Genomic DNA, 13,780 nt, shown 5'->3' with positions numbered 1-13,780 from the left:
CTCTCCTCTGACGTCACATGTCACGGGGGATCTCGTAATGTCAGGGTTTTACTCGGCCAGCCTCGGTCGCCCTGCGTTAAGTGAAGGAGCGAGAGAGAGAAGCGTTGCCGCTTGGCTCCCCACCAGGATGGGATGCGGAGCAGGAGCTGCATCAGATAACTTCTCCTGTTGGGAGGCGCAGGCGGCCGCCGCTCCCATCTGTTCTCCCCTCTGAGATCACTCCTCCCTCAGTAGAAGGTGACTGTGCAACCACATAACTTGGTTTGGTTCTCCTCCACGCTGCTCTTTGGGCCTTTTTTTTTTTTTTTTTTTTTGGATGATATTCACTTTTACCATAGACGTAAAAGCCGCGATCAGCCTACGCCTTTATTGCTGTGTGATGTCGTTAAAAGGAAGAACTGCTGTTTTTTTTTTTTTTTCCAAAAGTATTTCTGATGCAATTAGTACGATAGCCAGCAAAATATATCCAAATTGGTGATTGTATATAAAAGAGGGCCATTTTAAATTTCAGCGTCATACTTCTGTTATTTGGGTGCTCATTTCTGCCCTGTATAACCCTTTACATCCATCTCACTTCCTCCTCCTTCCTTCTATTCACGTCCCTTTTGCCCTTTTACCCCCCACATCGCTCTGTCTCTTGTGTTTCCTCTTCCCCTCTGATTCTCCTCTCTTGCTCATATCCTGCCCTCTGCTGTCCCTCCCTCGCTCCTCTGTGCAGGGTACCACCACAGCCTGCCATCCTCCCCGTACTCCTGCGGCGCCGAGGGTCAGAGGTTGCCTCCCTCTGGGACGTTGTCGTCAGAGTTTCTCAACCAGGGTGTCCCTGTTAAGATCCTGCTGCTGGTGTGCAATGCAGCGGGGACGGGCCAGCAGGCTGTCAGGTAACTGATTTAAAAACCATTTTTAGATAGCGACTCTTGCGTTGTGCTGCGTCTGCTTGTCTGGCATCGGTTATTCATATCAATATGAATGTCATTAGAACGGTGATGTTTGATGCGCTGCAAAATCAATAGTCATTTTTACATTAGATGATTGTGTGCAGTTACTTAGTAGTAGCATTGTATATAATCTGTAATGTTAGCCAGACGTCGTTCTCTCACCGGCTGCTGGGTCGGTGAGGGATCTGTACACCCATCAGCCAAAACATTAAAACCACGGACAGGTAAGTGAATAACATTGATTATCTCGCTGCAACGGCACCTGTAGTACCTACCAAAAGTGGCCCAAGAAAGGACAACTGGTGAACTGGCAACAAGGTCATGGGTGCCCAAGCTCATTGATGAGTGAGAGGTAACCCGTCTGATCTGATCCCACAGAAGAGCTGCTGTAGCTGAAATTGCTGAAAAAGTTCATGCTGGCTAAGATAGACAGGTGTCAGATCAGACAGTGTATCATGGGCTTGCTGAGTGCGGGGCCATGTCCCATGTGTGATGACCCATGTCCGCCGCCGAAAGCACCTACAATGGGCACGTACAATCATGTGGACAACCAGGTGCGGGTGCGTTGTTTGCCTGGGGAAGAGATGGCACCAGGATGCACTACGGGAAGAAGGCGAGCCAGCGGAGGCAGTGTGATGCTCTGGCTAATGTTCAACTTGGGAACCTTGGGTCCTGGCATTCATGTGGATGTTACTTTGACACGTACCACCTACCTAAACATGGTTGCAGACCAGGTACACCCCTCCATGGCAACGGTATTCCCTGATGCTAGTGGCCTCCTTCAGCAGGATGATGTGCCCTGCCACACTGCAAAAATTGTTCAGGAATGGTTTGAGGAACATGACAAAGAGTTCAAGGTGTTGTCTTGGCCTCCTAATTCCCCAGATCTCAATCCCATGGAGCATCTGTGGGATGTGCTGGAAAAACAAGTCTGGTCCATGGAGGCCCCACCTTGCAACTTACAGGACTTAAAGGATCTGCTGCCAACATCTTGGTGCCAGATACCAGAGAACAGCTTCTTGACTGTGTTGTGGAGTCCATGCCTCGATGGGTCAGAGCTGTTTAGGCAACACGAGGGGGACCTACACAATATTAGGCAGGTGGTTTTAATGTTTTGGCTCATCGGTATAGTTCAGTTCCAATTCCTACAGCTATGGTACAATGGCCATACGACGCAGTCGAGCATTGTGTGAGTTCCCTTTGCCAGTGGTTTCTGGCAAATCTCACCAAGAGGAGCGTGTCCGGGACTGAGGAATTTGACATTCTGACCCAATGGAGCCGTCCGTCAGACACCCTTCACCACGACAGGCTCCAGAAAGATCAGTACTTACTGAGGCGAAACCGCCGACTGTAAGAAAGTCCAATCCCAACCACGGGTGTCTCAGTTTCTCATTCGAGCGTCTCACTGTCGCTGATAAAAAGCTCCCACCTGTCCCTGCCGTATCAGACGACGAAAAGGACCTCGATATCATACACCCTCTTTCATTCACCGACAGCTGAATGAGATCATCTGGACACGACGTTGATGTCCAGATGAACGGATTCAGCTGTCTGTGATTTTCTTACCTGGATTATTGTGCATGCTTGAAGACCCTCTCTCTTTCTCCAGAGAGTAAGGTCCGTGGGCGGATTTGCTCGAAATCAGCAAAGTTTGAACTTTTTTTTTTATTTCAAATTCACTGCTTTGAACTGTGAACCCCAAAAGCAGCGGATGGAGTTTCAAGTGTTTCTTAATGTCTGATTGATGCAGTCACTTTTTCACATCTTCTGATAAAGGATCGTGTTTGACATCATACTCTTACTTCAGTAATGCTTAAACGACTTTGTCACTTTTGAGTCGCGCCCACTGATACCATTTGAACTGGTTCTTATGACACTTTTATAACGGTTTAAACCGGTCGTCTCTGCACGTTACGCTTCAAATTGATCAACTTTTTTTGCAGGATTTTCAGTTGCTTTAATTGTAGATATCCACCTCAGACAAGATACAAAGCTCTTACGACGTGACGATATTACTCTTTATGTCCAGTAGCTAGTTCCTGTCTTCTGTAGTACATAATCCCCAACAGCACAGCTGCTGAGTCTTATTCAGATGGACACAGACAGCAAATTAGTGACAAATGCAGATCATTGGAAACAGAATTGAATAGACTTCAATGCACGATCCTATGACTGCTGAATTTTTCTGGAAGAACGATGCAAATTACTTTCTCAAGAGCTTGGGTCGGGCGTCCCTACAGACACAATTGGCCGTGTCCGCGGGTGGGAAGGCGGATGTGGGTATATGTCCTGGTTGCTGCACTAGCGCCTCCTCTGGTCGGTCGGGGTGTCCGTTAAGGGGGGAAGGGGAACGGGGGGGGGGGCAATAACGTGATCCTCCCACGTGCTACGTCCCCCCCTGGATCGCCGGTTCGGATCCCCGTGTTACCTCCAGCTTGGTCGCTGCAATAGCGCCTCCTCTGGTCGATCGGGACGCCAGTTATGGGGAACTGGGGGGAATAGCGTGATCCTCCCTCGTGCTACGTCCCCCCTGGTGAAACTCCTCACTGTCAGGTGAAAAGAAGCAGCTGGCGACTCCGCATGTATCGGAGGAGGCTTGTGGGTAGTCTGCAGCCCTCCCCGGATCGGCAGAGGGGGGTGGAGCAGCGACCGGGGCAGCTTGGAAGAGTGGGGTAATTGGCCGGATACAATTGGAGAGAAAAGGGGGAGAAAAAAAAACAAGAAATGAAAAAGCTGCATTGGGAAGCCATAATCCTCACACTAACGTTATTTTCATTTCATTCTTTAATTCTTTTTATCTATGGGTAAAAATTTTCATAACCGGTGTCCCGCAGCAATTTTGAAACTCCCGAGATATGTGCGACTGCGATACAAAACTTGACATCAGCAGATTGGTGTCTCGGTATTGCCAGGGTCTTGCCGCTTGGGTTCTCGCAGCCGCTAGTTTTCCCAGACAGACGACGCCGTTCAACAGTAGAGGAGTGGATAATCTGGGCACCCTCGATCTGTAATCCATTCTGAACGCCCCCCCCCCCCCCCACCCGCAGCCCGCCGGTAAATCTGTCCATCCTTGGACACTCCTCAAGGTCCACACACAGCGACGAGCAGCCATATAATACACGCCGTAACCAGGAAGCAAGCCCTGACCACATGCAGGAGAGGGACTGCAGCCTATAACCAAGCTAAGACGGCCGATAGATACCCCGGGCTCTTACATGGTGTCTGTAATAATGTCTCGGGAAACAGCACAGACGGGATTAAATATGTTGTTTGGACGAACATAAATGTAAATGTAGCAGAAAAAAAATAATCAGAACGAGCATATTCGTCATGTAGCGCGTAAGGACAGAGCTTCCTCTTCAAGCGTGGGGCAGGGAGCCACTCGCGTATGCAGTCTTGGAGGGAGGCCACAGCCGGGTTACTGACTTTTGCATTTTTGCTCGCCGAGTCTTCTGTGATAAAAAGCTTTAAATTACAGAATGCACTTAAAATGAAGAAGCGCGTGTCACAGCGGAGCCAGAAGAAGAAAAGGGGGGTATTGTTTTGGCTTTTTGCTCCTTAGCGGTCCCGGATGTAATTGAATATCTACTAGGGACCAAGTCTCGTTCCTCCCTGGTATGCCATCCCTCCCTCTGACAGCCCTCTTGTGTGTGTGTGTGTGTGTGTGTGTGTGTGTGTGTGTGTGTGTGTGTGTGTGTGTGTGTGTGTGTGTGTCCCGGCTGCTGCAGCTGTTGCTCTTAGCAACCACTGAATGTCAGCTGGAAATTAACATCCAAGGCATGGAAAGTGTGTCAGATGGAGGCCGCTGACATTAATGATCCCGGTGATGAACAATGCTCGTGATAATCTGACTTAATGTGGCTTGAGGATATCCACGGTCCTGGCGCCGGAATGGGAAATTTTAACCTGGGAAACTGGACTTCGTCAGGCGCCGCTGGGGCGGCCAAGCGCTACCGCTGCTTGGCCGGTGTCACTGAAACCTCTGTGAGATGGTGAAAACAGCACACTAATAAAGAGATAAACTCGTAAATGCTTTTAATGTATGGAGGGGGAGGGGCGTTGTCTATTTGTGTCTGGTATGGGGTGTGTTTCTATGTGTAAGCGTACACGCCTGTCACACTAATGGAGGCTGAAGCAGGGTAACTGAGGGCCGCCCCTCAGTCAGCGTGCGTGGCAGGAATGAATGCGTCATGTGATCTTTCATTTACGACGACGGGTTTCCCTCCCCTCAGATGTTACGACTTCCCATCGCCTCCCGGTTTCCTTCTACAGATGTGTGGCGGAATTACGTCCCTGCTCTAATCCTGGTGATGCCCCGGCCTAAGTACTTTTCATTCATTTTAGAACTGGACAAAAGAGACCTGCAGACAGGTTGACTGTGATGCACGCCAGACAGCTGGCGTCCAGAACCATAGGGGTACGGTTCCTTTTATATCGGATCAGCGCACCGGCATTGTGATATGTGTGCTGAATTTGAAATTAAATAAATAAATAAACCGGGTCCGATTCCACTGTTCTCTGTTATCTTTGTCTCAGATTCGGCCCGCCATTCCTGATGCGAGAGGACCGGTCCATTTCCTGGGACCAGCTGCAGCAGAGCATCCTCAGCAAGCTCTATTACCTGATGATCAATGGAGCCCAGGCTCAGGTAGGGGGCAGTCAACCTACTAACTGAATGCAGAACGACCGGGATTTCACTCCTACCCTAAAACGACCATGGGCAGTCAAAATGACTGCCGGTTTTTTAACTCTATATTCTGTCAAGATAAATACCCAATTGAGATATGAATGCGTTACGTATGTTAGTATGTCTGTGAGAAACTAACTGACACTAAAATTAACATTTTAACAACTTTAATACTGTTTGGCAAACGATTTAAAATGGCCGCTGTCCAACGCCGGTAGACACTGCAACGCCTCGGTGGTAGTCATGGTGCGTCTGTAACGGCGTCTGTAACCAGACATGTTCGAAATAATCAGAAATCAAGTTTAGACTATTTCTCTGCACTGGAGAAAGTTGGTGTGTTTCTAGGACAGAGCAATGAACTTCACGAAGGAAATGATGCAACAACACACATTATAAATAGTGACTTGATGCGCACGATCACGCGCAAATTACGAGACGGTCATGTTGACCGTCCATGGTCGTTTTAGGTAGATCTTATCATAACTTTTTTGTGTGCGATTGATCTAAAACTAAATTTTAATGCAATTTCAGGAGAATTCAGGGAGCGGCAAGTCTGTATCTTTTTTTTTTACAAAGTTAATAAACCAAGGGTCCCCAATTACTTTTCATAGCAGGCCACTTTTAGGGCCACTTTTAAAACCACGGGCCACTCAACCTCCAGCAATTGATAGTTACAAGGTAGCATTTCTTGTTGGATTGATTGCTGAAATTATGTTTGGAATAGTGTTCCCAAACAAAATGTGTAGACATACCAGAAGGAAGACACAATTTTTTATTTCCAAAAAAAAAACATTAAAAGGTTTTTTTTTTTTTTTGGTAGGGAAATAAAAAAAATTCTTCCTTCTGGCATTTCTCCAAAAATTCTCGCGGACCATAAATCGACCCATCGCGGGCCGGACGTGGCCCGCGGGCCGCCTATTGGGGACCCCTGTATTAAACTTTGAAAAGCCAAAGACGGCCATAATGACCGTCTTTGGTCCTTCTAGTGTTTAAACTGATCCCGAGAGGGAATCGCGGGTCACCCTCTGAGGGGAGATTCAGGGCACGGGTCAGTCCCAGGACAGCAACCCTTTGGACCTGATAGGGGTTAAGAAACGAACAGCCCGGGCTCGAACCGTGCTCCTCCACCAGAAGAACAGTCTCTCTGACCTCTGAACCGATGTGTCGCCCGGCTCGGTCGCCGAGCTGATATTTCCGGGTCAGCCAGAAACAACAGGGCAGGGCACAGAAAGACTCGGGAGTGATTTATGAAGCACAAGGAATCCAAGCTGGTAAACGGTATCGTGCACAAAGATCAAACTGGTGCACAGCTCACAGTAAATGTCGGTGTTGATGGCAAACCACGCCGTGCAAAGCTCACTGACACCGGCCCGACACAGATACACAGCCAGAGGCTTGCCTCATCTCAGCCCCGTGCCCAGTTCCCTCTTAAGTAAGTAGCACACAGCAACTTATTCGGTCTCGGGGAGTTCACGAGAAGTTCTTCAGCAGCCCCCCCTTGAATACGCGACATGATGTGTCTGCATTTGCATATATATTGTTTGAGAGGCGGTAACACGCGGCGTGCTAACAAGACTTGATTGGATCGGAGGGTGACTCAGTGGGACATGCCTGTCATCCAAGCTCCACCAGCTAATGAGGAGCCCCGGTTGGGGTTCGCCTCAGCGCCGCCGTCGTGGCGCTCGCAGAACACGGGAGTATAATGAAAGAACGCAAGCGGCGCAGCCTGCCGAGATGCATCCCAGCTGAGTCATTTTAAGTCACCTTGCTGAAACCAGGGGCTCCGTTTCCTTTGTTGAGTGCCGCATGGCCATGTGCGTGTTTGCTTGCGCGTATGTTTACCCGGGTGTCCGCGTGTGTTTGTCCGTGGCGGTGGCATGCTGTAACCAAAGGCTTTCCAATTAGTGCCTCTGTCTGGGCTGCTGGATGGTTTTAATAGTGAGGAGCTACACAAAAGATGTGGTCTGTGAGGAAGCTGCTGGATGGCATTTGAATTTTTACACTATACTACCTGCACTCTGCCCATCTATTGTCCCATCCATCCGTCCGTCCGTCCATCCATCCATCCGTCCATCCGTCCGTCCGTCCATCCGTCCAGCCATCCATCCATCCATCCGTCCAGCCATCCATCCATCCGTCCAGCCATCCATCCATCCATCCATCCATCCATCCATCCGTCCAGCCATCCATCCAGCCATCCATCCATCCATCCATCCATCCGTCCATCCATCCATCCATCCATCCATCCATCCATCCATCCATCCATCCATCCATCCATCCATCCATCCATCCATCCGTCCATCCGTCCAGCCATCCATCCATCCATCCATCCATTATCTGAACCGCTCTCAGGGTCGCGGGGATGCTGGAGCCTATCCCAGCAGTCGCTGGGCGGCGGGTGGGGAGACACCCTGGACAGGCTGCCAGACCATCACAGGGCCGACACACACCCACACAGACACACACATTCGTACCTAGGGGCAATTCAGTATGGCCGATTCACCTGACCTCCATGTCTTTGGACTGTGGGAGGAAACCGGAGCCCCCGGAGGGAACCCACGCAGACACGGGCAGAACATGCAAACTCCACACAGAGGACGACCCGGGACGACCCACCAAGGTTGGACTACCCCGGGGCTCGAACCCAGAACCTTCTTGCTGCGAGGCGACCACGCTAAACCGCTGCGCCACCGTGCCGCCCTATCTATTGTAGGCAGTTTTGTTTTTTGGGGGGGGGGGGGTTTTGCTAGTGTTGGACCATGTGGTGAAGGGAGAGCTGGAGGAAGTGGTGGATGAGTTCTGGAAAAAGTGTGAAGCGCTCACTATCTCTCCCTTTCTCTATTGGATTTCTATCTTCCCCTGCATGAGCCCGTGCAGTTGGCCATTTAATTAAAAGCCAGTCAGCACTGTATAATCACTTTAACTGGAGGCCCCCTCTGCCAGTGGAGGAGCAGCAGTGGAAACAGATGCTCCTTGCTCTATGCCTTACACCTCAACAGAATTGCCGCTTCTTGTATCAGTGATTAATATCCACAAGTGGATTATCCGCTCGTCTAATTTTAGCTTCGGCGACAACGCCGTCGAAAAACAAAATAGCGGCGTGGCAAGACAGCCGTGATGCCTGCTACTGACACTGCTTGACATCTTAATTTGAATGCGGGCTGCCTCAGTAAACCAGACCTAGCAATGAGATGTGCTGTATCACAGCGATGACACCCCACTGATGTGATAAGGGTAAAACACACACACACAACCAATCACACACAGGATGTGCACCAGATCTAATGCAGACACAAACAAGAGGGACATACTTCCATTAAGGTGTCACAGAGCTAATGGGATTTGATATGAGCTTTAATAGGACCGGGATGGGGCATTTTAAGATTCGGGATACAGAATTGAGCCTTGACACATGATATATGAGTTTTGGCACTCAGTTATTGACAGGTTAGATGCCCATTGTACACACACACACACACGATGGTGATGTATGATGCTCAATAACACATCCCTCCATCCATCCATTATCCAAGCCGCTTATCCCAATCAGGGTCACGGGATGTTGGAGCCAATCTCAGCAGTCATTGGTCGGCAGGCGGGGAGACATGCTGGACAGGCTGCCAGTCCATCACAGGGCCGACACATTCATACCTAGGGACAATTCAGTACGGCCGATCCACCTGACCTACAGGTCTTTGGACTGTGGGAGGAAACCGGAGCCCCCCGGAGGAAACCCACGCAGACACGGGGAGAACATGCAAACTCCACACAGCATGACCCGGGACGACCCACCAAGGTTGGACTGCCCCGGGGCTCGAACCCAGGCCCTTCTTGCTGCGAGGCGACCACGCTAAACCGCCGCGCCACTGTTGTGTTTTTCGTGACAACTGGAGATCCTCGTCGCGCAAAAACGGTGCAACGAAACGTTGGTCATCTCACAACGCCCTCGCTGAATAGAAGTCGTCATTGACCTTGGCGGATTGAAAGCAGATTGTTAGAAAACGAGAACTGGGACTCGGTTTCTCACGGGGAACTCGGCCAACTTTGGGATTTCTCTCAGCGTGTTTTATGTATGTTTTACATGTTAATGCCGCCGTGAGGAGCTCGGCTGTTTACACAACCGCTCTTCCTCCCCTCCCCGTCAATTACTCTGATAGGTCCAAGACTTCGTTCTGTCCTTCATACCTCAAAAACAAACATGCCTCACCTTCTGTGCATACAGGGAGAGAAACACAAACACACACACACACACACACTGAAAGAGAGAGAGAAAGAGGAGAAAAGGCAGGGGGGCCTCCGGGTAGCGTAGTGGTCTATTCCGGTTGCCTACCAACACGGGGATCCCCGGTTCTGCGGGTGGGAAGCCGGAGTCCTGGTCGCTTCACTAGCGCCTCCTCTGGTTGGTCGGCGCGCCTGCTCAGGGGTGGAGCAGTGACTGGGACGGCTTGGAAGAGCGGGGTAATTGGCCAAGTGCAACTGGGGAGAAAAAGGGGGGGGGGGAGAAAAGAAAAGGCAAGCACTGAATTTTGAGCTGCTATGCTGTCACCTGAAACATCCAGTCTGACCTGCCTAATGAGCCGGCCAAGCTAAGGGAAACATGCCACATGCTAGAAAACGTGTTATTATTACTACAGCTGTTTTAATTGGACGGTTTTAATTCACAGCTGTTTTGATTCTATGGCCAAAGCTTTTCTTCATCAGATAGGAGACGTTCTGCGATGTGGCGTGTTTTCGGTAAACTTCCCTCTCCCCCATACGCCATTGTTTTGAACCAAGGTGTTGGACTGGGCATTTTTCTGAGTTATTCGTGGCACTCTACGGGTGGTCCCTTGCATGTACCCGCAAGTCTCCCGTGTTTAGCTAAGCGCATATTGAGATTCAGAGAGAGTCTCAAGTGAAAAGAAAACTAATTGTGGTTCTGCGCTTGTCTTCTCGCATTTCGTCTCTTCGACGGCAAATTGATGCCGGAAGCGTGTGAGAGAGGGCTCTCAGGTTCTGCCCTGTGAAATCGTTCCCATCGAACGGCCCACCGAGACGGGACTTAACGGTTAGCTGCCCGCGGTGTCCATAAACACGGGATGTTGAGGTTCGTGCAAAGGGCCGAAGAAAAGAAAATAGGCTGTTGGCTACGCTGCTCTGCGTGTGTGCTTAAAACGAGGACAAATGGTCCTGTGAAACGATCCCTCCCCCTCCCCCCCCCTCTTCCCCACCTGCAGCCGTGCTTTCTCTGCGGCGCCGTTTGGTTGCAGTGTAACGGCAGCCCGTGTGCTCTAGAGCTTAAGAAACATTTTAGAGAAACCGCTCCGGTAACTTTTTAGGACCTAGTAAACTCGCTGCAGGCCACACAGAGATCTCTTTAAGAGGCTCCTTATTGGTATTCCAGTCTGCTCAAGAGCATCGTATGCCGGAATTTAGGGCTAGCCTGTTAGTAGGGCAGACCGTCGCCGCTGGAGTGTTGGAAGTAAACCGCCGATACAGAAAAGGGACACACGAACAGATAGACGAGCAGCGTATCTGAGTCACATCCAAATCCTGTCATTCCTTTCTCTGGAAAGTTCAGATGAGGACACGTTTCCAGGGTTCTTGATCTGAAAATGGCTTAGCTGGTAAATAGCTCTGTCAATAGGCGACATGGTGGCGCAGTGGTTAGCCGCGGTCGCCTCACAGGAAGAAGGTTCTGGGTTCGAGCCCCGGGGTAGTCCAACCTTGGGGGTCGTCCCGGGTCGTGCTCTGTGTGGAGTTTGCATGTTCTCCCCGTGTCTGTGTGGGTTTCCTCCGGGGGCTCCGGTTTCCTCCCACAGTCCAAAGACATGTAGGTCAGGTGAATCGGCCGTACTAAATTGCATGAATGTGTGGGTGCGTGTGTGTGTGTGTGTGTGTGTATGTCGGCCCTGTGTGATGGCCTGGTGGCTGTCCGGGGTGTCTCCCCGCCTGCTGTCCAATGACTGCTGGAATAGGCTCCAGCATCCCTGCGAACCTGATCACAGGATTAGCGGTTCGGATAATGGATGGATGGGGTACGGATAATGGATGGATGGGGTACGGATAATGGATGGATGGGGTACGGATAATGGATGGATGGATATCTCTGTAAATAAGTAATAATAATAAGTGCATTAAAATTCCGTCGTGTTACATGTATTTCTGCTCCCTTATTGCCACACAGACAATATAATGCAGCACAGGGTGGCATGCTACCCCATGATGCCATGTGACAGTACATAATGATGGCATTAATGCGTCGCAGTAAATAACATAGTAATGCCGCTTGCTGGTTGCTGGTTGCGGCTGTTGTGTGACATGAATGTGTGTGGTGTGATAAACACAGGCAGGATGATAAACGCACTAAAGACGCCGGTGAATTCAGGATACTGCTAATATGACCGATCGATAGATAAGACTGATAGTCTCTTAATGGCGGTGCCCTAAAATAAATAGTACATCGAGCATCTGAGCCGGTAATTTGGATCTGCTGTTAAACTCTCGCGGGTTGTGTATTCAGCTGCATCCACGCGGTGTATCAATAATTTTCCAGGAGCGGCTTACAATGTCTCCCCCCCCCCCCCCGGGCGGAGGTACCCTACCTTTCCAAGCATCCCTCACAAGAGCCGGCGTTGCTGTTTATGCTGGAATTGGGCCAGCAACCCCGCGGTAAATTTCATTTGAAGGAGAGGAAATCAATTTCATTTCTACAAAGCGCTCCTTCATTCCTAAAGCGCCTCCGATCTCGGAGTAATATAGGCATGTTCCGATGGAGCCGCACCTGATATTAGTCTTTTATTTGCCCTTTCTCCACCCCCCCCCTCCTCATTTCTGGCTTTCCTATTCAATAGAGAGTGATATCAGCAAGTAGGCTGATTATCCCCCGCTTTATTATGTTTACTCGGTAAAATGAAAGTCTGAAGCCGGACAAAACTTTTCATGCTTCTTCCTGGGGTTGTTTTGTACTGGAATAGCTGTGCCGCGGCCCAGCAAGAGGGCCCGCTGCCTGGGAGCCCAGGTCCTGCACGGCCCGGATGAACCTTGATGGAGCCGATCTTCCCGCTTCTCACTCCCTGTTCTTCATTTGGCTGTCCAGTGTGCCGCCAAGTAACAAGAAGGGCCTCGAAAACAATCGCTTAGTCTGAGTCCTCGTGTCAGCCGCTATGATCACTCAGTGAGAAGTCCATTACAGGAAGTCGGTGATGGCTCTCTTAAAAAGACGCAGTCTCCATTTGGTGCAAGGGCATAAACCTGCAAGAGGGATTCAGACACTTTTGGACGTCTCCAATTTATTTCCCCGGAGCGCTTGGCTGCAGATTTCCTGTTGGCCCTCTTTCAAATGTACCCATTAGAAACGTTGCTTTTCGCTAGTTCCTGTGTGCACCATTTTCCTTTTTCCTCTAAAGACACGCATGTTAGGGTTCATACTCCTGCCTGCGCCCCTGAGCAAGGCAGCAGGAGGAGAGCAGTGGCGTTGGTCCCCCATCCGTTGCTCCTAGCGTCGGATGGGTTAAATGCGGAAAACGAATTGCGCTGTATGTATATACAATGACAAATAATAAAGTGTCTTCTTCCGTGTCTTCTTCTTCTTCTTCTTCTTCTTCTTCTTCTTCTCCTTCTTCTTCTTCTTCTTCTTCTTCTTCTTCTCGTTCGCCTCAGTTTTGCCTCGCAGCAAGCTCGCAAGGACCAAACAGAGCACGACCACGCCGGGCTAAAAGTATTATCAATCTTTTATGTCCCAGGATTCTTCCTTCCTCCAGCTACAACCCCAAACAACAAGACAGTTGCAGTTAGGTCACAACGTGCTTTGCAGAGCAGTAATTATTAAGCCATATTAAATATTACTGTCAAATCAAAAATTAAAGTCTGACGGCACGCCCTCGCCCCAGACTGAAAGCTGGGCTTAGTCCGGTCTTAACAAATTCATTACACGGCCGTTGAAAAATAACAACTGTGAAATGTTTGGTGGTATTTACCCGTCTGTTGTCTGTTTGTTTGTTTATTTATTTATTTATTTATTTCCCATGTCAGAATGCCAGGGTGCTTTTCAACATCCGTGTAGTGGGAGGGTCGGCTTGCTACGGCTACCTGTCACCTCAGGACGGACGGCCGCTTTACCACCCCGCCGTGGACAGGTGAGTCTGCTTAAAATAGAGATGGAGGAAATGATTAT

General features: G+C 49.8%; 1 protein-coding gene across 2 annotated transcripts in view; it reads left to right on the top strand.

Annotated features, from left to right (window-relative positions):
* Nucleotides 1–13,780, top strand: part of usp43b (ubiquitin specific peptidase 43b) — a 105,224-nt gene that overhangs the window by 79,120 nt on the left and 12,324 nt on the right. For both annotated transcript variants that reach the window (XM_056287982.1, XM_056287981.1), the window contains exons 7-9: nucleotides 719–881; nucleotides 5,475–5,586; nucleotides 13,639–13,742. In XM_056287982.1, the coding sequence (XP_056143957.1) occupies nucleotides 719–881; nucleotides 5,475–5,586; nucleotides 13,639–13,742 (379 nt within the window). The remainder of the gene's footprint in view (nucleotides 1–718; nucleotides 882–5,474; nucleotides 5,587–13,638; nucleotides 13,743–13,780) is intronic.

This window comes from Lampris incognitus, chromosome 10 (genome assembly GCF_029633865.1).
Source record: "Lampris incognitus isolate fLamInc1 chromosome 10, fLamInc1.hap2, whole genome shotgun sequence".
Lineage (NCBI taxonomy): Eukaryota > Metazoa > Chordata > Actinopteri > Lampriformes > Lampridae > Lampris > Lampris incognitus.
The sequence above is the reverse complement of the archived record's forward strand: the minus strand, read 5'-3'. Positions and strand labels throughout refer to the sequence as shown.